This window comes from Silene latifolia, chromosome 6, assembly GCF_048544455.1.
Source record: "Silene latifolia isolate original U9 population chromosome 6, ASM4854445v1, whole genome shotgun sequence".
Classification (NCBI taxonomy): domain Eukaryota; kingdom Viridiplantae; phylum Streptophyta; class Magnoliopsida; order Caryophyllales; family Caryophyllaceae; genus Silene; species Silene latifolia.
In genome coordinates, this window is record NC_133531.1 from 9,018,892 (window position 1) to 9,042,679 (window position 23,788).

General features: G+C 36.2%; 2 protein-coding genes across 2 annotated transcripts; one reads left to right on the forward strand and one right to left on the reverse strand.

The window, feature by feature from the left end:
• Nucleotides 1-1,680: 1,680 nt before the first annotated feature.
• On the reverse strand, nucleotides 1,681-2,970 carry LOC141587484 (F-box protein At3g07870-like). The gene has a single exon (XM_074408966.1). It carries the CDS (start codon nucleotides 2,968-2,970, stop codon nucleotides 1,681-1,683), a length of 1,290 nt encoding a protein of 429 aa, XP_074265067.1.
• A 19,177-nt stretch (nucleotides 2,971-22,147) lies between these two features.
• On the forward strand, nucleotides 22,148-23,788 carry LOC141587485 (uncharacterized). Its single transcript, XM_074408967.1, has one exon. It carries the CDS (start codon nucleotides 22,148-22,150, stop codon nucleotides 23,786-23,788), a length of 1,641 nt encoding a protein of 546 aa, XP_074265068.1.

The window sequence follows — 23,788 nt, forward strand, 5'->3', positions numbered from 1 at the left end:
AAGTTCATCGATTCGCACTAAAATAATTTCACTCCAAACTACCAAATTATTATTCACTCTGTCCCACTGTGTTGGGTTCCTTATGTTGATGATAACATGCCCATTTGATTTGTATTATCTTAGTTTACCTTTTCAGGATTAATGATGTAATCAAGCTTGGATTAAGAAGTGTTGAAGTTGTTATTAATCCCATTGTAATTAGTCGTATGTCATCTAATGTACAAGTGAGAAAGTTAAGTATAGCAGAGTAATAGAAACAGTCCAGATGACTGTTGCTTCAACAAGTAAACAAATTTGAGTGGTGAGCCACAACTCGTAAAAACTTGAAGCTTCCTTTTTCTCTCAAATGCTTTCACGTGACTCATATTTTCAAAAGAGAAATTCAGAGTTTTATTTAAGGAGGTAGCATCCAATAAAGAATGGTTTGAATTATTCAAAATATTTCCTCTTTATGCAAATTCTATCCCTTGGTTTTTAAGAAAACAAAAGTTGAATTTTGCCTTATTTGTGATTACTTGTCATCATATGACTTGTTTTAGATTCCTTGTTTTCAGATTTTGCATGAGCATTTAAGGTTACCTTTCAAACCTTCTTTCTCTATTCTTACCTTTGCAAAAGACTCCTCTTTGGTGCAAGTGTTTGGGTGGCTACTATTGCTCCTCACATGCATGGTCTTTGACCCTTCAAAGCCCTTCAAAACCCTAGCAATCCCTTCACTCACCTCCTCTATAAATACCGAGTCCCTCCTTCCATAAATCCCAAGACTTTTCTGAATTAATTCTTTCATGTTTTGCAAATTGTTTTTAGAAGCTTAAAACCGTGTTCTTTGCAAAATCCTTTCAAAAGTCTTCAAGTGTCTTTCAGTTTCTACAGTCGTGGCTACTGTTGCTTTTCTATACTAAACTCTCTTGCTTAAAAGTGTTGATCTTGTAAAAGTTGTCCACCTCTATTCTTTGTTAAGAATGTGTTAGTGGAAACTTGATCCTTTACATTTTAAGTGTGTTAGAAGAGTTTAGGACGGAGTAGTCTTTTACTCTTGACAACCGGAGTAGGTTGTGAGTTGGCAATCGGAGTAGATTGCGAGTTAGCTTGTCATAAGAACGGAGTAGTTCTTGTACTAGCTTTGCAACCGGAGTAGGTTGGCGTCTTTTATTACAAGGGTCTTTTAGTTGTCGGAGTAGATCACTAAAGGAAAGTAATAAAAAGGTAGATTGGACGTAGGCACTTTAGTATTTGCCGAACCAATTCAAAAACCCGTGTTCATTGCTTATCACTTTAATTCCGCTGCTTATTTACTTTGTTTGTTTGTTTTGTTTCGCTCAAACTTAGAAGTGAGTTCATCATCTTTGTCGTATTTGGTGCATAGTAATACTCCACAAACCGAGACAAATAGATACAAATCGAACGATTGTTGCTTTCATACTTCAGCAAACATTCATCGTGATACTTGTTCAATCTTTCAATATTATTCAAAGTATCCTCTAAACTCTTTTGTTCACTTAACTTACTTTAATCCAATAAAGTTGAAGTTAAAATTTTAAAAAGAGTACCTAATTCACCCCCTCCCCCTCTTAGGTACTTGAATCCATAAACTCAACACACTGAATAGTTTACACTTGCTTTATTTTGTGAGGGAAATAAGGGAAGTGTAAACTATTGACCGGACGGATGGAGTATAAGTTATCGCCTATTCAGTTTTGGTTGCTTGTCATATTCTCGCATTAATTTATACACTTTGTCGAAAAGATCGTCTTCAGAAGCGTCATAATCCAACTTCAAGGCCTCTAGTACCCATTTTTTCTTGAGATTAATGTCCATGTGATCAGAATGATCATAAATTTGCTTACTTCCTATTTTCAGGACGCTAACCGGAGAAACTAAACTTCTGACATGAGGAGCGATAAACTTTACGGCTTCCGAAGCCTCTTCACTTATATACTGATCCAATTTAGTTTCGATGGCCGTGAAAGGTGTACGTCTCATGTCTTGACTAAAGACACTGGTTGAATCATCGATGAAGCCAAACAAACCGCCATTCCCTGAAATACATGTTAGCCCGCGAACATATTCGTGCAACCTGGGAATTGAAAAATTGTACTTGTGTATCCATATGCCCTTTGTTTTATCTTTCAACACCCATAGTCTGCAATCCTTTACATATCCTACTGTGTGACCCATGCTTATAAGCTTATCTTTCACAATTACACGTCCATGACTATTACGTATCACATTAACAGGATCGCTTGGAGGGCCAGGAATTTCTTGAAATTTTTCGGAAACAAAATCAAATGAATATAAACAGGACATTTTCGTCCAAAACAAATCCCCTTGACATTCTACGAATGATGAAATAAATTGAAAAGTGGGAACATTCTTTATTTCCCACCAAATGTTGGAACCAAGTGTGATAATCGCAGCTACATTTCCTTGGAAACTCTCGTTTCTTGTCTCATCCTCGCTTCTTATTATCCCGATCTTTAGAATCTTATACTCTTTGGTGGACGGTGAATAACTAAAGAACCACCATTGTAAGAAACTGCATTCTTTAAATTTAGGAACATCAAGAACTTCTATTTCCTGTCCTATATGGGGATTGAAAATACGAAAGCTCATCCATTTCCTCGAGAAGACACATATCAAACCTCCACTTGATTGAAAAGTCGAATACGGATGTCTTCCGATTTTATAATTAAAGATGTTTGAGGTAGTCAGATCACTCAGATGAGCTCCTGATTGTTCCACAGTATACATTCCATCATTCCTTCCATTTTTGCCGTATGCAACAAAAAGACAGCCACGAGAATTCTGAAGTGCATGAGTTAATTGCAAATCTACAAACTTGACATCAGTCAGACAGTTGTACAAAAACTTACACGAGCGCCTTAGTTGTATGATTGAGTCGAATGGTAGCATCAATGCAATGTTATGCAGGATTTCACATGGAAGCCTATCAAAATACCCTCCAACCATCCTTTTTCGCTTGTTCTTCTGCGATGCAAAACAATTGAACACAAGATTTCAATTTATACTAAATTATACAAGATGTAATTAGGAAAGCTAGGTTTTTTAGAAATCGAAGTACTTTAAAAATACAATTCTAATGTAATTAGGAAAGCTAGTTTAATTAGGAAAAGACATTGTTTTTGCCTTGATGTTATTCCCAATTGGTTTCACGTCCTAATAATTACGGATATGATCGGGCTGGATCACAAATACTTTGAATTGTGTAAAACGGGTTCTTCGTAGCCATTTTCCATACTTTAGTTTTTGTAATCAATCAATCAATACTATATATTAAATCCAGAAACCAAGGGACTTTAATGTAATTAAAGAAATTTATACAAATTAATTATACTATATAGTTTTAAATCGATAGCACCGTGTGATGGACCTGATAAATGGACCTCAATGTAAATATTATATAGTTTTGGTTAAAAGTATAATATAAAGATGCCTTGATAAAGAATACTTATGGAAACTACATTAAATTAAAGTAATTATTTTTAGAAAACACAATAATATAGTGATTTTCCTTAAAATTAACATGCCCCGCTTATAGAATTAATTAGTATCATCATAGAATTATAAATTAAATTAAACTAGTTTGGATGCCCGTGCGTTGCAACGGGGTAATTAACTTAGTAAACAAAAATTGGTTATAAGGTCTTAATATTTACATCTTATGTCTTATCATTTATTTAGATAGATCAAAAGTCAAAACATCTTATTTAAGAGACGCAAAAGATGTTAGGTTGATAACTAAGTTCCAAGGATGCCTCATATTTATAATCATAAGACCAGTACATCTTATGTTAATCTTTCAATGTGGGACAATTATATTATTTTTATATAATCCTACATTATTTTTCAATGTGGGACATATAACATACTAAGAAATAAACCATTTTATATATATACAAATTATATGAAATTTATACGCTAATGATATCATTTTTACCACGAATCAAATTATGTTATTTTCATAATTTTCTTAACGATATTTTTTTGCCAAATGAAATGTAAAATTTTTTATATAAAAATTAGAAACATCACTTGAATATAATATAGGAAATATATATTATAATAATTAAAATATTCTCTACTTTATTTTTTACATCAAAAAATATTATTTATGATACTTTCCTAAATTAATTTTTAAGATCACCCCACCTTATGATAATTTTCTGATGTGGGACAATTCAAATATTTATATGTAGTATATTTACCACACCGGCATTATTTTTCAATGTGGGACAAATAACACACGAAAAAATACACCATCTTTTTTGCACCTATTTCGATATCCAACCCGGTTTAATAATAATAAGAAAATACTATACTATCAATTTATATTCGTACGTTCTTTTCCATTTTTTGTCCCAATTAAAATATGTACAAATGATATGATTTAAATTACATTTTTTTTTCCTAACACGACTTTTAAGATGTAATTGAGGGAGCAATAAAATGTATAAACAAATGCAAAATATTTTCTTTTTCTGGTGCGATTTTTATTAGTGGTTAAAAATTATGATGTGTTATAGTTACTCAAATGTAATGAGGCATAATATTACCTATATTTGAAAGTTAAAAAGATTTAATTCTACTATTTATCAAAGTAAAAAAGCTCATTATTGATTTGTTTGTGGATTAAATATCTTTTTATGCAGCACTTGATTGTAATATAATTCTTAAATTTTCTATTTTAGTGCAGAGATTATCATTATATGACACATTAATAACCAATTTATGTATATTTAGCACCCATTTTATTTTTTTTATTATGATTTTATCTTAAATAAAATTATTATATTATCGATTGTCTTAAAATAAACATTATAATATCACTAATATAGTAATATATAATCGCTTTTATAAATATTTACGTGATTAATATTTGTATGGTATTGTTGTAACTAAGGTTTGTCATTAATACAAACTCCTATAAGAACTCTCTAAGATAATTTTTAAGCGATTCAAAAGATTTTGGGTTGATACCCCTAAGTTTCAAATATGACTCATATTTATAATTATGTGATACCTCACCTCGTGATAATCTTCTAATGTGGGACAATTCAACTATTTATATGTAGTATATTTACCACATCTAAATTATTTTTCAATGTGGGACAAATAAATATGTGCAAATAATATGATACTATATTCTAATGCTAACATTTATTTACCATGAATCTAATTATATAATTTTTCAAAAAAAAAAAATTATGTTACTTTTTTGCTAAATGAGATGTATAAGTTTTTATACAAAAATTATAAACATCACTTTGACATAATATAACACATATATATCATATCGTGGAGATAATGATATAAACTCTTAAGAGCTCTCCAAGACAATAATCTTAAGAGACTTAACGTTTTGGGTTGGTATTTAGGTTCTAAGGATGCCTTCGACTTATAATCATATGATCACCCACCTTATGCTAAACTTTCGATGTGGGACAATTCTATTATTTATACGTAATATATTCACCACACCAACATATTTTTCAATGTGGGACAAATAACATACTTAGAAATACACCATCTGTTTCGCACATAATTCGACATCTAACCCGGGTTAATAATAATGAGCAAATACTATACTACCTCGATTCAAGACCACTATTCATGAACGAATAGAATCTTTACGATTCCTTGCAATATGTAAGACAAAATATGGTCATGTGAGATCTTATTTGATTCACTTATAAAGTACAATGAGAATATCAAATTTTTAAATTTTTTATAATGTAAACTTAAAGATATTTACGTTGTAATTTGTGTCTTGGCAAGTGTGTAAATGAAAATGTTGTATTTTGGTCTTGAATGGGGGGAGTACTATTTATTAATATTCGTACATTTTTTTTATAATACTTTTTTGGCAAATGAGATGTATAAGTTTTTATATAAAGATTATAAACATCACTTGAATCTATATATATATATATATAAGGGTTGGGGTCAGGTGCGAACTAAAGTACGGTGCGAACCGTACGAACTACTCAGATACACAGTATAATACTTTCAGATACACAAGTTAGTACTTTTAGATACACATACAACTACCCTCAAATACACATGATATAACTACTAGATACACATGTATCCCGTAGTAATACCATGTGTATCCGGGCCGGTATTATGTGTATCTACCGCTCCACTAGGATCCACAAAGTCCACCACCACCCACCACCATTGCCGCCGTCACCATCACCACCGCCACTCTGCCAGCCTACCACCCCCACCGTCATCTTACCACCACCATGACCACCGCCACCTTACCATCACGACCACCATCTGACCACCACCATCAGCACCGCCATCTTACCACCACTATCACCACCGTAAGCCTACTACCACCACCACACAACTGCAACAAACCCAACAACATAACATCACCACGACTACAAACTGACCAGTCACCATCGTTGCTCCTTTGTAGATCATCCACACCGTCAGGACCGCACCGGTCCACACTCACTACCACCGTCGACCTCAGTCCACCACGACCAGAAATAAACACGAGTCCATAGCTCTCACACTCACGACGTCAATTGTATCGCACCAATAGCTGTCACCGGCAGCTACCTAGCCTCACGCCGGAGAGCATCAATCATGCCCAACAAGGTAGTAACGGATCTCCGGCGGCAACTATCTGACGAAATAGACGATCCCCTACTCCTCAAAACCACCCCGACCAAAAAATATTTTTTTAACTTTCATAAACTAATTGCTAGATCTACATAAAACGAAAACAAATATTAAAAAACTAATTACACTAGTGACATAATCAGAAACTTTCGCATCGGAAAGTGTAATTTTTGACCGGAGATTACATTGTTGGTGACGGGTTTATTGGATTTCGACATGCTTATTGGATTTCAGCAATGGTGATGCCGCCAATTTTGTTCGAGGATGGGGCGAAGCTTGTGCAGGGGTCGGCGTGAAAAACGGGGAGAAGATGGAGATGAGTAGAGGCTTTGTCGGCAGAGCTTGCCGGCGCCGGCGATATGAAGTCATGGGTACTGCGTAAGGTGAAAGAGACATGGGATGTGGGGCCATGGGTGATAGTGGAGTGGAAATGTGGAAATGTGGTCAGCAACATTGCGTGTGTGATACGAGTAATATTGTGTTTGTGTATTATTAACTTGGTTCGTAAGTTCGCATAGATAATGATATAAACTCTTAAGAGCTCTCCAAAATAATACTTAAGAGACTCAAAAGGTTTTTGGTTGGTATATAGGTTCCAATGATGACTCCTATTTATAATCATATGATCACCCACCTTATTTTAATCTTTCGATGTGGGACAATTTTATAATTTATACTTATTATAATCACCACACTAACATTGTTTTTCGATGTGGAACATATAACATATTAAAAGAAGTACACATATTCTTCACTATATTCATATTCTTCACTATCATTCACATCCCTTCACTCCCTTACTTCCTCCAATCCACCATAACCAACCACTGCCAATATGCTACCACTACCACACCAACACCAACACCAATTGGTCGGGTGAAAACATCAAACAATCAAACCTCAATTAGACAAAGATTGAAGACTACCTAGATGAGAAGAAAACATATTTTCGACTCCGAAGTCGAACCCAATTCGGGTTAATAACATATCTTTCTGGTATTTAGTGGTGGTTATAGGGATAGTGTCAGGATTTTGAAATGTGGGTTAGGAGGAAGAAGCAACGTATAGTGGTGGTCGGGGAGAATCGTCGTCGGTAGGCGACCGATCTAGTGGCAATGAGGGCGATGTTGTTGTGGTTTGTGTTGGGTTTAATTGGGGTTTTCTCATTTTCTGACATTTTCAATTGAAGAAGACCTCAATTAACATCATATCATCCTTCAGTCAAAATCACCCAATCTTAGACCCTAATTTCAAATTCACCAATGATGGTGGTTGGAGAATGGTGGTGGATTCGATAGTGGTTGACGAATGGTGCTGTTGCTACAATGGTGCGTGAACAAAGTTGTGTCGATTTCGATTTCGAGATCGAAGGCAGATGAGGGGCAGGGGAAATGGTGTTGCTGCTCGGAATTAGAGGCTGCCATGATGGTGCGGGGGTGATGATGATTGAAGGAGCAAGTGTTGGTACCACGATAGGTCGGTAGCAGCGTGTTTGAGGCAGGACGAATTGAAGGTCCGATTCCGAGCTCGCAATTAAAGATGGAGATGGTGGTGTTGACGAGTGGTGCCAGAAGTCCAGAACACGTTTTACTAATGTGGAAGAAGACCGGAGCAGAACGGTCATAAATAAAGATTTTTCACCTGAAAATGCAAATACGTGTAATTTTTGACCTGAAAACATTTTATGGGAGTAAGTTATTAAAATATTTTCAAAAAGAAGAGATTTTAGAAAAGTGGTAAGTAAAAGGGAGTAATTATTAATTTACTCTAAATGTAACTAAGGTCAATATTTTATATGTTTGTTTTAAAAGTGGATGGTTAATTTGGTTTTTATTAAAAAAAAAGCAAAAGTCCGAAAACTAAACTTCATTTTTCCCTGATTTCATACTTTTCTAAACATCCACAAATCACAATACCCTCCAAACAATGCAGTGATGAAAAACTTGAATCGTAAGTTAAATTTTTCGAAATTGTCTCGAGTTAGAGTGATTCACAACAACGTGCAACCTAACTATGAGTCTTGGCCTTTATTATCAACTTTTCTTATATGCCTCCATGAATTCATACATTCGGTCGAAAAGATCGTCTTCAGTAGCATCATAATCCAACTTCAATGTGTCTAATACCCTTTTTTTCTTGTGATTTAGCCTCTTTCCCATGTTCATGATTCTAACCGGCGACACAAAACTTCTAACATGAGGCGTCATATACTCTACTCTTCTCAACTGTTCTTCGTCCAAATCGGCCAAGTTCATCTCCATGATCCTGAAACCTCTACATCCCATGTCGTGGCTAAAGACGTTGATTGAATCACAAATGTAGCCAAACAAATGACCATTCTCCGAGGTACCAATAGGCGTTGCATCTTTGTACAACGGTGGGATTGAAAAATCGTATCTTTTTATCCATATTCCCTGGGTTTTGTCTTTCAACACCCACAATCTGTAATTATGTACATATCCTACTGTGTCACCCATGTTTATAAGCATACCTCTCATGAAATTGTAACAGGTATTACGAACATAGTTCAAATGAACACGATCGCGTCTTGGAGGGCCAGGAATAACATGAAATTTTTCAGAAACAAGATCAAAAAAATGTAAATCGGAGTCCTTCATCCAAAACGGATTCCCTTGACAGCAAATATACTCATTATCCCAAAAACGGCTAGGAACATTTTGTAGTTCCCTCCAAATATTGGAACCAAGTGTGCAAATCTCAGCAATGGGTGATCCACAGTATAATAATCCCACCTTAAGAATCTTATATTCTTTGATGGACGGTGAGTAACTGAAGATGAAATCTAGAAAGTTCCATTTTTTAAATATGGGATCACGAGGAACTTGAACTTCCTCTGTTATATGGGGATTGAAAATACGAAAGCAACACGATCGACTCGAGTAGGCACACATCAAACCTCCACTTGATTGAAATCTATTCCAAATTTCACGGTCACTGAAGTCGAATGAGTACTCAAAGATCTTGGGGGTACTAAGATGACCCCCTGACTGTTCCACAAAATAACATGCTTTTTAGCGTGACCATAATCTGGGAGGTACCCTATTAAGAGATGCACTAAAAAGATAGCCAGGCGGATTCTCAAGTGCACGAGTTAAATTTAAATCTATAAACTTGGGGTGTGTTAGAAGGTTATACCAAAACTTACTCGAGCACCTCAGCTGTTTGATGGAGCTGAAGGGTAGCATCAGTGCAATGTTGTGCAGTATTTCAAATGGAAATTGGGCTGAATCATTATATCATGCACAAGAGACTCAGTTAGACAATTGCATAGTCGAAAATATCAGGGTTTTAATAACATCAATTTCAAAAATATTCCGGCCAGAACATTTATTCTAAGTTTTGGGCCTTTATATGCTCCTTCCGTTCCAATCATATGTTTACCTTTGATTAAAATATCCTTTACAAGTAATTAAAAAGGCAAACAGATGATCGGGATAAAAGGAATATTAAAGTCGGTTATGTTTCAACTTTCAACATATGATTGTAATCAGTACACCAATAAGGTGCTAAATTGAGTACCAGAAACACATTATTCGAGCTCAAAGACTCTATTTCGCGATGATCCATGATACAATTTTGGTTCGGAACGACAAAACTCAACACAAATCTGGTATTGCCAACTTCCTAGCTAGTTTAATTATACCAGATTACCGGGCACTCTCTCCGTCCCCCTAATTTGTATACTTTTAATTAAAGAAAACCGTTACAAAGAATAAGAAAGTAAACAAATTGTGTTCATTGTTTGCATCGACATGACTAATTCCATCAATTGATTCAAGTAGAATCAAACAAAGTCTATTATGCATATTCTTCTAGACTTCCAAGAAACAATTTTGATTAAAAGTACAATTAAATAGGTAATTAAAAATTAGGTAATTTAAATTTAATCGAATTTACCTGAATTCGAGGAATGCATATCGAACAATGGAAAGCTTGTTGGTAATTCCTACCACTTCACAAAAGCAAAATAACACTAATCAACAACGGAAATTAATAAGAGGGTTTATCAATCATAGACTTATTCCTTCGTATCAATTTCGAGTTTCGACCAATATTTTCTGGCAGTATACAATAATATAACAAAAAATGCAACGGAATTATATTATACTCCCTCCTATTCTCTATTTTGTTCCCTATTTCCTAAAACGGATTATTCAGGTTTTCTTCTCCTTTCCTTTTTTGGAAACTTTTAATCTTATTTTATTCATTCCTCTCTCCTATCACCAAACCCCATCCAACTCACAATTTCTTATTTAATTCATAATTATTCATTTCTCTCTCCTATCACCAAACCCCACCCAACTCACAATTCCTTATTTTATTCATTCCTCTCTCCTATCACCAAACCCCACCCAATTCACAATTCATATTTTATTCACTTCCTTAAATATTGTGCCCCATCCAAAGGGGAAGAAAAAGAAGAATAGGAGGGAGTACGTACTAACGTAAACGTGCCCTAGTGCTTATGAGGTAGGGCCTAGGGGTACCCGACTTCACTTTGAATAGATTTTTGTGATTTTTTTTCTAAAGCCCTTATAAATGTCCAAAGTTGTGCAAATTAGTTGCTTATGAACAGTAGAGCAGTGCTAACCGTGCGCCTCACGTGATGAACAGCCATCGCACTGTTCTTGCTCTTTACCCTTCTTTCTGATTGTTTCCTCTCTATTGTCTCTCTCAGTTCATTCTTTGTCTCTCATTCTTCCTCACCTGGTTACTGTTCTTGCTCTTTAACCTTTTTTCTAATTGTTCCTTCTCTATTTCATTCTTTGTCTCTCATTCTTCCTCACCTGGTTATTTATCTGTATAACCATCTCTGATTATTTCTTATTTCTTAATCTCGAATCATTTCAGATTTGCTGCTTTGTTCGCCTCTTTATTCACCATTTTCTTTGGTGAGTTTATTGTTAATTTGTTCATTAAGTTTATTGTTAATTTGTGATCTTAACTTGATTGATGTCTTGTGTCTTTCATTATTTCTTATTTTTTAATCTCGAATCATTTCAGATCTGGTGCTTTGCTCGCCTCTTTATTTACTATTTTCTTTGGTGAGTTTATTGTTAATTTGTTCATTAAGTTTATTGTTAATTTGTGATCTTAACTTGATTGATGTTTTTAGCGGTTTTGCTTTCAATGGCTTGGAAATTAAACTAAGGTTGTGTCTTGTGATTAGGTTGAGTGGTTTTGCATTGACAATTGTAAGAGTTGCTACCTTCAGTTGCTTTGAAGTTAATCAGGTTTAGTGGTTTTGCATAGACAGTTCTGGTTAGATTTAGCGGTCTGTTGTTGAGGAATCAATGCTGATAATTGTTATGTGATCTAAACTTGATTGATGCTTTTAGCAGTTTTGCTTTCAATGGCTTGGAAATTAAACTAAGGTTGTGTGTTGTGATTAGGTTGAGTGGTTTTGCATTGACAATTTTAAGAGTTGCTACCTTCAGTTGCTTTGAAGTTAATCAGGTTTAGTGGTTTTGCATTGACAATTCTGGTTAGATTTAGCGGTCTGTTCTTGAGGAATCAATGCTGATAATTGTTATTCAATTGTTGTCATTCTTCGCTACTTAATCACAGTCGCTAACAGAAAAGCATATGCTTTGATTTAATAAGAGTAGTGTAATTGGTTTATGTGAGATGTCTTTTCAGTTAGTGTTCATTGAGTATGGTGGAATGATCATTATATTAAGAGAATATGTAGATTGACAGGAGATAGGCAATATGAATGAGAATACAGCTATAGTCCGAGATATCCAGGAAAAAATCGACCGCATTGTGTCGGATGCGCCAAAGCTATTTCACCGGTTAGATGTTGTCATGGCGTCAACCGCTGTATTCGGCTTGTTGTCTGAACACGGTTCAGTCCTTAGACATCTTCGTCCTCTGTGTGTTAACCTTCCATGCCCAATTTCTGCTTCGATATTGGGTGGGATTGTCACAGATCGTAAGTTTCGGTCAATCTTTTATATATATATAAAGGTCTAGAGCGTACTGCTACTTTACATTTCCTGATTATTAGTACGTCTTTTGTTTTGAGTTCTGCAGGATCCGTAATATTTGAAACGAGAAGAACTTCATCCCGACGGGAGAAGTAGTTGAATTCTTGAAAAGGTCGGAATGTCTTGGCTTGGAATGCAGTGTTTGATATCTGTTCTGCCCGTGGGAAGATAGTGATACTGCCAGAAGGACACCACGAGCCTCTAAGAATCTTTGATGTGTATTGTGACCATCTAGAAGCGCTACATGAAGAGCGACTAAGAGAAGAAATGCTCCAAGAACTTGATTCTTCATCTTCCTCTATTGATAGTTATCATGGTTGATATTTTGTAGCTTATACTGTGGAGGTCTCTTAAATGGCATCAGTAGTTAGCCCCGCACTTGTTATAAGTTATAGGGTTATAATCAGTTAATGTTAGAAAGTTCTTGTGGCCTATTTTGATGTAATCGGATAACTTCTGTAATAGTGGGTGTCCTGACTAGGAGTTTGGTCTACGATGTGTTTTGATTGATTGAGCAACACACTGCGTGTTTGTAAACTTTGGCTGACAATGTATATATATGTAATATTTTGCTCAACGCTTTTCACCGAGTTGTTTAGCTGTGATAATAACTGTTGCTCGGAAGTACTAAATTCTTTCAGCAGGTGTTGCAAACATAATTGAAACTAAAATAGTGAGCATTCCATATCTACAAGGGCCCTACTTACATCATTTTTATAATCCTTAGAATTTCCACAATCAAATTGGTACTTGGTTACTAAGTAACTTGGAAGTCTTAGTTCTAGGATTTCTTCACTTTCTCAATTGAGAAATTAAATGATTTGGTTCATGAACAGTCAAAATAGTAAGGCTATGAAACCACTTTACACATGGCTTCTCCCTACACTCTAAATTTGCATACTAACTTGGTACTTACTCAAAACTTTAGATAAGATATCTCAAAGAATCCCATATTTTATGCTATGTAAACTACTTTTATAGTACTACACTTTTATAGGGGTATTGTTGTGACAATGACTATAATTTACATATATACATACTTATTATTGGCTTATTTGCTATATATGGTTTTATCAAAAGTGGTGATATTATTCTGTTGTTTACTAAAACACAATTAACTCTTCTTTACTGCACGGTTGATGGCTTATCATGAACAACAATTTCACATGCCTAATCCAAAGGTATATATTTTGCTTAAACATTTGACAAATTGTATGCTTTGATTTATTTAGTTACATGCTTACCCTCCTTACTATGGTGTTTAGCTCTGTGTCTAATTATGCTATGTAACTCTATGTTCCATTTTTTTTTACGCTCTCATTTATTTTCTATAGCGGTATTGAGTTAAGTACAGTAGGTTAGATTAGACTGACACACTGGTTTTCAAATTTGTTTGACCTCGGTATTGTTAAATCTTGGTCGATACAATCTTTGTTGCATGAAGTGTTTAGATCAGGGCATGTTTCTAATTTAGTTGTTTATACTGTTACAGTTAAGATTACTATCCTGATAAGTTTGGTCAAGTTGCACCAACTCATGTGTGCTTTCAATCAGTATTAAACAGAACACATTTAACTTTCATGGAGTTTAAAATACTTGGTTCAAATTACTTCAGTTAGAATTATGTAAAGACACTTCAGGGTACATTCTATCAAATACAGTTGTGTTGAGTTCAAATCAAGTTAAGTTTGTTAAAATTGAAATTGAAATTGTCTCTTAGGTCTCTTCTAAATAGTTTAGGCATATATAAGCTGACTCAGCTCTTAAATTATATTGTCTTATGTACCATTGGCTGCAGCCTGTTCTGAAAGTTTGAATCTAGAATGTGTATTGTGTCCGTGCTCCATTCATTTTCAGCTTTCATGATATAAGTGTTTGAGTTTGAATTACTGCTTTGATCTGAACTGTAGATATGTAAGTTTGTTTAGATGTGATAAGAGTTAAGCGTGTGATAGAGCTGATTGTACAAGCTTAATTTGTACAGGTGTTCCCTGCGACGGTTAATCGGATAACTGTACCTTTCCATCCACTGCTGAAACAAATAGCTGCTGTGCTGCACTTTCCTGAGCCCGCTTACCATATTCTGGACCTGTCTAAGAATAGTGCATATGTGGCAGTTAAAACGAATATCATGCAGTCACCTACTGTGGTTTTAACTCTAACATATGTAGGTGGGCGCGCTAATACAGTAGAGGAGTCCTGCGAAGTTCTTTGCGAAGAAGGCTGTTAAGTAATCTAATTAAGAAGTGGGGAGTCCTTGTTGAAGACTTAACTTTTGACCGATACAGTGACCTGGAGCGCTGCAGTGGCCTTTACAAGCTTAAGCGCTATGAATTAGAAGATCTTATCAAAGGAAAAAGCAGGGGTGCTTTAGAGGAGAATATGCCTGGTAGTCCTGCGAATGTAACTCATGTTTTATTAGACTATATGCCTCTTCTCAGGAAAATTTTCAAGGCTATTGCAATTCAGTGTACACCGTTGGATCGTCAAGCACCTTTGACCTTTGGTCGTTACACGTCTTGGATAATAGTCCAGCCTCAGCTTAATAATGCATCCAAGGAGGTTTTTGTTGGGCCAACTTGTGACACCCTTGTGAATGCAAAAAGCTATTTGGCTAAGAAAATTGTACAGTATCTAATACCTGCATACAATCTTGAGATTGTTGATGCAAATTATGGAACCCGTGAATCTAAATTAGGAACTTTGTTATGTGGTCTTGAACTGGAAAGCTGCTTTGCGATAAGAGCAAGGATGAATGGGGTCCTTAATGAACCAACTTTCTCAAACCTACTTATTGAGCAAGATGAAATGTCATTTGAAAATGAAACAGGTCATATTCCTCAGATTACTCTAGCACCTGTCAAACCGGAACCTCTGCGACGTGGCTGATGCGGCTAGCCCCAAACAATGTTATTGTGTGTCAAGTGGTCGTAACCCTGTTTACTATAAAGCTCCACTACAACAAGGGTCTACCAGCAAACGCACCAGGAATGTCTAGAATATTTTCGCTCCTAGATGCACAAGTGCTATGTTATGTTTTCTAAATAAAAGGTCTGTTTTTAGGGTAGTCGTCAGTTAGCTGTAATATTGTGACCCTGCTGCGCTGCCTCGTGTATTGTGTTTGCTTGTTAGCAGCGGTCATTCTTGTTTTGTTGTGTTCTGCCTGTGTCTGGGGAAATTGTATTTTGCTTAGTATGTATCCTTTTAATTATGGGCTTTGCTTGCTTATGTTTACTTGTAATTAATGTTCTAAGCACTTGTTCTTTCTTACTCACTTTAGTAATATGTTATGTTCATGTGGACTACTATCACTATGTCATGCTTTTGTCCATGATGTGTAGTCGTTTGATAATCAGCGCTTTCAAATTTAAATGGCATTAGGTCTGATCTTTCTGCTTGTTGATTACATGTATTATTAATCGAATGTATTAATGTAGAGTACCCATGTTGCCTCTGATGGACTGTTACATATGCTTAACACTACTTTCAGAGTTACCGTGTCAATTCGTCTTCTCAGATTCACCGTTGTTTTTGTATGCTTGCTCTTTGACGACTAAACAGATCCTTAATATACGCTTTTATTTATGTCAGTCTTTACCTGTTGTCTGGAAATCTAAGCTTAAGGATTATTTTAGCAGATTACTTTTATCAGACAACGAATAAGCAAGCATCTCATCTTGTGTTTATCAGGCTTAATAGGAAAAAAAACATTATGAATGCTGAAATTTTACTTAAGATCACTACGTAAACAAGCCTATTTGTATCTAATAATACTTACAAGTCCTTATTAATATAGACTAAGATTAAACAACTTGCAAGATTGTCTAGATGAACTGATCTGTACTATGCAACCAGCTACTCATTCAGCACATGCGTCCATACTTATAATTTGATTAGACAATGGGCAATAACCAACTAACAAAGTACATATCAATCCCACCAAATCTGAAATCAACCACAAAAAAAGGCGCCAATGTAACTAACTTATTCTTATATTCATAATTTACTAACTATACTTACACCTTTGCACATATTTTCTGCAACTATGTCACCTTATCTCATCATAAGTTGAACTTTGTGGGGCTTGCAATATTATTTTACTATAAAAAAGAATTGTTTAATAACCCTACTACATGCACTACATTTTCCTGTATATAACAACAAATGTGCATTTTCAATTACACACAATCACTAATATCAGATCTTTCTCTTAACTGCTCTGATATACTTCATTCTGCTCTTCTATAACAAGCAACCACTTTTCAGAAGGTGCTTTCTTGCTTATTCACTATGCTTTATCATTGACAATTCTGTTAGTAGTTATGTGAAAAGTAGATTGAACCTGACTTTTTATTCTGGCATTTGTACTTACAGTTAAATTTGCATGCAATTATTTCTTGCAAATTCATTTAACATGCTTTGTCTTACAGTCAAATAGTTATATGTTAAGGTATATAATCTCAGTTTTTTTGTTTGTATGGAATGGAGTATAATTTAAATTAAATAGCTCAGAATTATTATGACATTTAATCACTAATTGTTTAGTGGTTCTTAAAAGAGGTCTCAGTATGCAATAATTTTAACGGCTCTTGCTAAATTGGAAATTGGGTATATGAATATGTTTGTTGTCATAGCTGTTATATTTGCTGCTCTTTTTTAGTTCATCAATTGTCGCGTCTTCTTTCGATATTGGTAGATTTTTAGAGATAATTCAAAGTTTTACTTCTTAGTGCTTTAAAACATTAAGGTGAATCTTGACAGTCTAGGCTCCAGATAACCTTAGATAGTTCTGAATTATGTAGTATAAGCTAATGGTTGAAGTTAAAGTGCTGATCTGTTGTGCTATTTGTGCAGTGCACACACAGTGCCACTGTAAGCCTGTATTTCCTGAGCATTCATAGAATCCTATTTAATGGACTGACCCTACCAGCTAATGCTGATCATTATTTGCCCTTTTATATAGGAAACATTGCTTGGAGACGATGGCTACATCGGCTATACAAATCGCAATTCCTTTTCAGCCTTTGTTAACACGAATCACTGACTGTCTTCAATTCCCAAACCCTACATATACTGTACTGGGCTTAGAACAAAACACTGTCTCAGAAGAATCACGCCCTTTGATTATGTGGTGATGAACTTATTTATATAGGAGGCCCTTGACTACTCTAGAGGAATCATATGAAAAAGTGCAAGAACTTGACTATCTCGATCTTATAGATAAGTTTGACATCTACATTGCAGACTTTACGGCTGCTAAAAAACAAGAGTATAATAGATGTGCCAATTTGTGGCGCTTGAAGCATGTAGAAATAGACCGCTTAGGAAAGGGCCTACCTAAAATATGTTTAGATGAGGAGTTTGAATTCCATGAGATATCTCATTTACATTCTGTGACCATTGACATGGTGTCTGTTCTTATGGTAATCATCAGTAAGCTTCCTATTCACAGCCCCTCTTTATATACCATAGAACATAATCCTTCAGCTTTCACTACATGGACAACTATAGATCATTATAGTGAAAGTCACCCACATGCCTCTTTCTTTAGCGATGTTGCTGCAACAGCACTCGCATCACAACAAGAAGTTGCTCACAAGGTCATAGAGTACTTAATACCTATTTACAATATTGACATCATTGATGCAAACTATGCTCCTGATGAAGTTAAGTTTGCTGCAATGGTATGCAATTACGTGAAGAAAAAATTCCATACTTTAGAAAAAAAACTTTGCGAGGTGCAGCAGGGTCTTCTTAATAGTGTTGTGCTGATTGACAATGATTGTACTACTCCTAAAGGTGAGCTGCACACAATCCATGACCTGAAATCTCCGCCTCCACCTCCTCAGAAACGAAAGATAAGTGTAGCTTCATCCATCGCTGTTGCTGAGCTACAAAACAAGAATAAGAAAGCTTTTATAATTCCTGCAGATTCTATTGATAGGCTCTTTAGAAAATCCTAAGTTCGTGTGATGACAGCATGGTTCTCCACTTATGCTCTTTTGCTTACTTGCAACCACACTTCTAGACTGATGGCGTTGCTTGTAATTTTCTTATCAAAAAACTCGGTGTAGTTGCTTTTGCTTTTTATAAGCCATGTATTATATGCGTAGTTGCTTTTGCTTTTTATTTTGTGAGAACTGGGCAGTAACATTTAGTTACTATAATAATGTCCATGTTAGCTATGTTTCTTGTCAGTAGCGCTACTTGTTCTATAGCTAGCTTGTATTTTATAAAGCAAAGTGTATTGTAAGTTCTTTAGCAGACATTAGAAGTTGTCATTATGTTTTCAATTTCTGCAATCAAAATATATGTCCATCTTTGTAATCCTCGCTACTTACTGACTATGTTAAGTAATTTGTAATGCGAGTTGAATATTTATCAAGTATTTCCTAAGATTTGTGACCCTTAATTAGTTTTAAAAGTTGCGGGTTTGTTCTAAATTAGCCTGTAAAACTACGCCTTCGGAATTGTCGTGTCTATAGTACAATTATAGATTAAATACGGTCGTTAGTAATTTACAACTTTTGATTATTTTCGGTACTACGGTGCTCTGACAATAGTTTGTTCCTCTGAATCAAAGTGACATTCCTTCAGTGGAAATTGTTCAGCGTAAGATTGGTTCTATCCACACCTAATTATTAGGTTATTGATCATTTATGCTCACAGCATATTAGATACTTTTTTTCCTGTGCGTATTCTTGCCTTGTATATTACAAGAGCAGTCCCCATTGATGTACTACTTATTAAGCAATAAAACTAACCATTTAGCATGCACAAAATTGCAGAGGACAAGGGGCTTGCATTTTTACATATGCTCTGTATATTAATTAGATGGGTAAGTTAACAAGTCAAGTTACAGTTTTCACAATTAGTTTGATAATGATGTTTATAGCTTATTTACCTTGAGTTTATATGATGTTTCATGCTTATTTGCAGATGATGACTTCCCATACTACCCAAGTACATCTGCAACTAGCCGGACAAAGAGAAAATGTAGGACACAAGGCCAATCTCTAGCTGCTGTTCCAAAGTAATGCTCTAACCACACATTAGTTTGTATTATAAGATTATATCATTAAGACATGAATTAAAGCCTTATCTCTAAACATTAGGCGCCGTCAAAGCGAGAAGTGGTCCGGAGAGATCCAACAAAAATACGCACAGCCTGACCTATAACACCAAAAAAGCAAGGTATATTTTTTATCAGTTGTAGTTTAACTATTGTCCTATATGCATATATAAGTATTTAGCTTTTTACTTCATGTTACAACTTTGCAAAGTGCATTTGCTCTTTGCTATGATTGGGCAACCGCTTCCAGTGGAAACCTCTCCAACTACGGTTGCCGGATCATGTACAAAGTGTCTAGCAAAGAGAATTGCTTCGAGTCCCGTACATTTTGTTGCGGAGATGGAACAATAGTGCTACCATCCAACAGCTATCCTGTAGCATTGTCTAGATTATACACGTCTCCAAACCCCTTTGTCTACTCATTTCGGGAAATATGCACGCCTCTACAATAACTTATTTGCTTTCGGCTCAATTGGAGGTAAAACTTACGCAGATACACAACAAGGAATCTATGTGTTTAAGCTACATGGTCAGATCTACCACAACGTTCCAGATCTTGTGCCAACAGACGGAAATCCAAAGTATTTGCAGTTATACTTTTATGATGGTCAACATGAAGCCGCTAATCGCTCCGGGTGCTTTTCGGACCTAGATCGAATGTGATTGACATGCGATGAATATAACACAATCAAACCCATATGCACGTTTCTTCCGATCATTAAAGAATGTTAACGTGAATGACAATACACAGATACGTATTCGAGAAAAAATCCTACAAGAGACCAACGTGTAAGCAATGTACCTACGTCGATGAAGTTCTTTGTCATCTGGGTGATGATACGACATTAGGTGAAACCAAGTGGACCTCATATCTTAGTAATCGGGCGATCACAAGCTTCTCATAGAATTATGCACTACTATGGTTGTTATGACCCGCTTGAGCACCCTCTTCTTTTCCCATGTGGAGAGTGTGGTTGGCACCAAGGTTTGAAAAAGCGTATTATCCAGCGGATACGACATCAACAAGTCATAGTAGTATGACCCTTGCTCCTATTACAAATACGGCGTCATCCGGCCAAGGTGAAATGCCCCTACCTTCCACATTTGAAAACGCTGAAGGATTACTAAATGCAGAAGAACAAAGTAAGCATTGATTTTTTGCTCCATTAAGTCCTGGACTCACCCCTATGCACGACCACCTAACTCAATCATAAATCCTTCTTGCGGGAAGTTCACGGAGACCGGGCTCACAAGAACGCAATGTGTCTTGCCGAGAGTACTCTTTGCTACAAGCTACGAACGAGGCCGGGGAACATCTTTGTTACGAGTGGGAGATGTTTGACAATATGTGGTTGATATGTACGTGAAATTAGAAAACACTCGCTTGGACTATTTAAAACAACCAAGATACTATAAGGTCGAATTGTATCAAGGTTTACTTGACACAATAGATGCGGGTGAGCGATCTTGTGACTAACGTTGGTAGACGAGTTATCCTTCCGGCGACTTATATTGGAGGACCTAGGGATATGAAAAGGAGGTATCTTAATGCAATGGCTCTTGTACAGCGCTATGGGAAACCAGATTTTTTCTCATCATTTCGCAATGCGGTGGCACTGAAATAAAAGAGAGCTAGCTCTGGAGAAGAAGCTCGAGAATCGTCAGGATATAGTAGCTAGGGTGTTTCGTGCAAAGTTGCTAGCATTGAAGAAAAAACTGGTTGAAGGTAAGATCTTTGGAGAAGTTCTTTGCATTTGTGTATGTAGTTGAATTTCAAAAAGGGGCCTTCCACATGCACATATCTTGCTAATAATGAAGCCTGGCGAGTAGGATGAATGTACTAGCGACTTTGATAAGTTTGTTAGTCTTTGAGATCCCCTTGATGACTAATGTAAGCTGCTGCGTCTGGTGTGTGCTAAAGCATATGATGCATGGGCCTTGTGGCCACCTAGACCCTGAGCGTCAATGCATGCAGCACAAAAGTAGCAAAGGCCGATGCAAGTATGCGTATCCGAAGCAATTTGCAGATTCAACAACTAATAGTTCAGATGGATATCCTGTTTACAGGCGGCGTAAGACAGGAGATAGTGCTAAGATAAGGGGTGAGCAACTCGACAACCGTTGGGTTATTCCATATAACCCATACCTCCTTGACCTGTTCGATTGTCACTTAAATGTCGAAGTATGCTCCACCATACAAGCGATTAAATATTTATATAAGTATGTCTACAAAGGTCACGATAAGATATCGTTCAATATAGCGACAGGAGATGCGGTCAAGTAGTTGATGAAATTCAGCGAGTGCGGTCGGACGCTGGGTTTCCTCAATAGAAGCAATGTGGCGGATTTATGGGTTTGATGCATTCGAGATCTATCCACCAGTCATGCCACTTCAATACATCTTCCAAGCATGCAGACAATACAATTAAGGCCTCATGAAAACCTAACTCGGGTAGTTTCCAATGAAAAGCGGATCAGGACACCATTAACTGAATTCTTCAAGATTAACAACAATAATGAACACAAAACAACTGAAAGGTACTTATATAGCCAATTTACTGAGCACTATAGATGGGATAAGACAGAACGGACTTGGTTCAAAAGAAGAAATAAATTACTTGTAATAGTTAGGCTTGTGTTTGTTTCGCCATCAGAAGGAGAACGGTATTTCTTGAGATTGCTACTTAATCATGTTAAATCTCCGAAATCTTTTGAAGATCTTAAGACAGTCAATGGTCATTGTTGCTCAACTTACCAAGAAGCTGCATTAGAACTCAGGTTAATTGAAGAAGATAATATGGTTGATTTGTGCCTTGCTGAAGCATGTAATGTACAGATGCCTTCTGCTCTACGGCGTCTGTTTGCAACTGTTCTCATTTTTTGCCAGCCAAAAGATCCTGTAAACCTGTGGGATAAGTACTACACTGCACTATCTGAAGACTTTAGAAGAGATCACCCAAACGATGCATACACTGTAAGAGTTCTTACAGTTCAGAAGTTTGAACAACATCTAGAAGCAATGGGCAAATCTCTACGCACATTTGGACTCTCGCACTTGAGCGAAACCCAGGATATTGTGCTCCGCAGAACCCGAGATATAATTGATGCACTTAATGCACCTATACCAAAAGAGTGTGTAAAATGTCGCAGTTCATTAAATCCAGAACAACAACAAGTTTTCGATACCATAGTTGAACATGTTAGGGAGAACAAGCCTGGTGCCTTTTTTGTGGACGGTCCTGGTGGTACTGGTAAAACGTACTTATACAATGCTTTGTACGCTGAAGTCCGGTTACTTGGTAAGATTGTATTACCTACTGCGACTTCTGGTATAGCTGCAGCAAATATACCTTCTGGGCGAACCACACATTCCAGATTTAAAATTGCTTTAGATTTGGATGTCCCATTGACCTGCGCAGTGCCAAAGCAAGGGAGCCTTGCTGCGTTAATACAAGCAACTAGCTTAATTATATGGGATGAAGCTTCAATGGCAAGGAAGGAAACAGTTGAAGCCGTGGACCACTTACTACGTGATCTATGTGACCCAGATTTGGTGTTTGGTGGAAAATTAATTGTGTTCGGAGGTGACTTTCGCCAAGTGCTTCCAGTAGTCCCTCATAGATCGTTAAGAGAAGTAGTGAACTCTAGCATGGTCTCCTCTGCAATCTGGTCTCAACTGATCAAATATCGCTTAACTGTTAATGTTCGAGCCAAAGATGATCCAGAGTTTTCCAGATTTCTTTTAGCTCTTGGTAATGGTGAGCTTCAAACTGAAGAAACTGCTCAGATTGAGCTGCCTCCTGGGATTGTAGTAGAAACACGCAGTACAGAAGAAGAGTTGATAACTACAGTTGCTGATATTGCATACCCAGAATCTGATGTTAACGCATTGGGTACTGATATATTTATCAAGCGATCAATACTGACCCCCATGAATGAAGATGTTGGTGCTATTAATACACTTCTTATAAATAGATTCCCAGGAGAAGCTGTTACATATAGAGGCTACGATTCAATCTTGATCGATAACCGCAACATTTATCCAATTTGA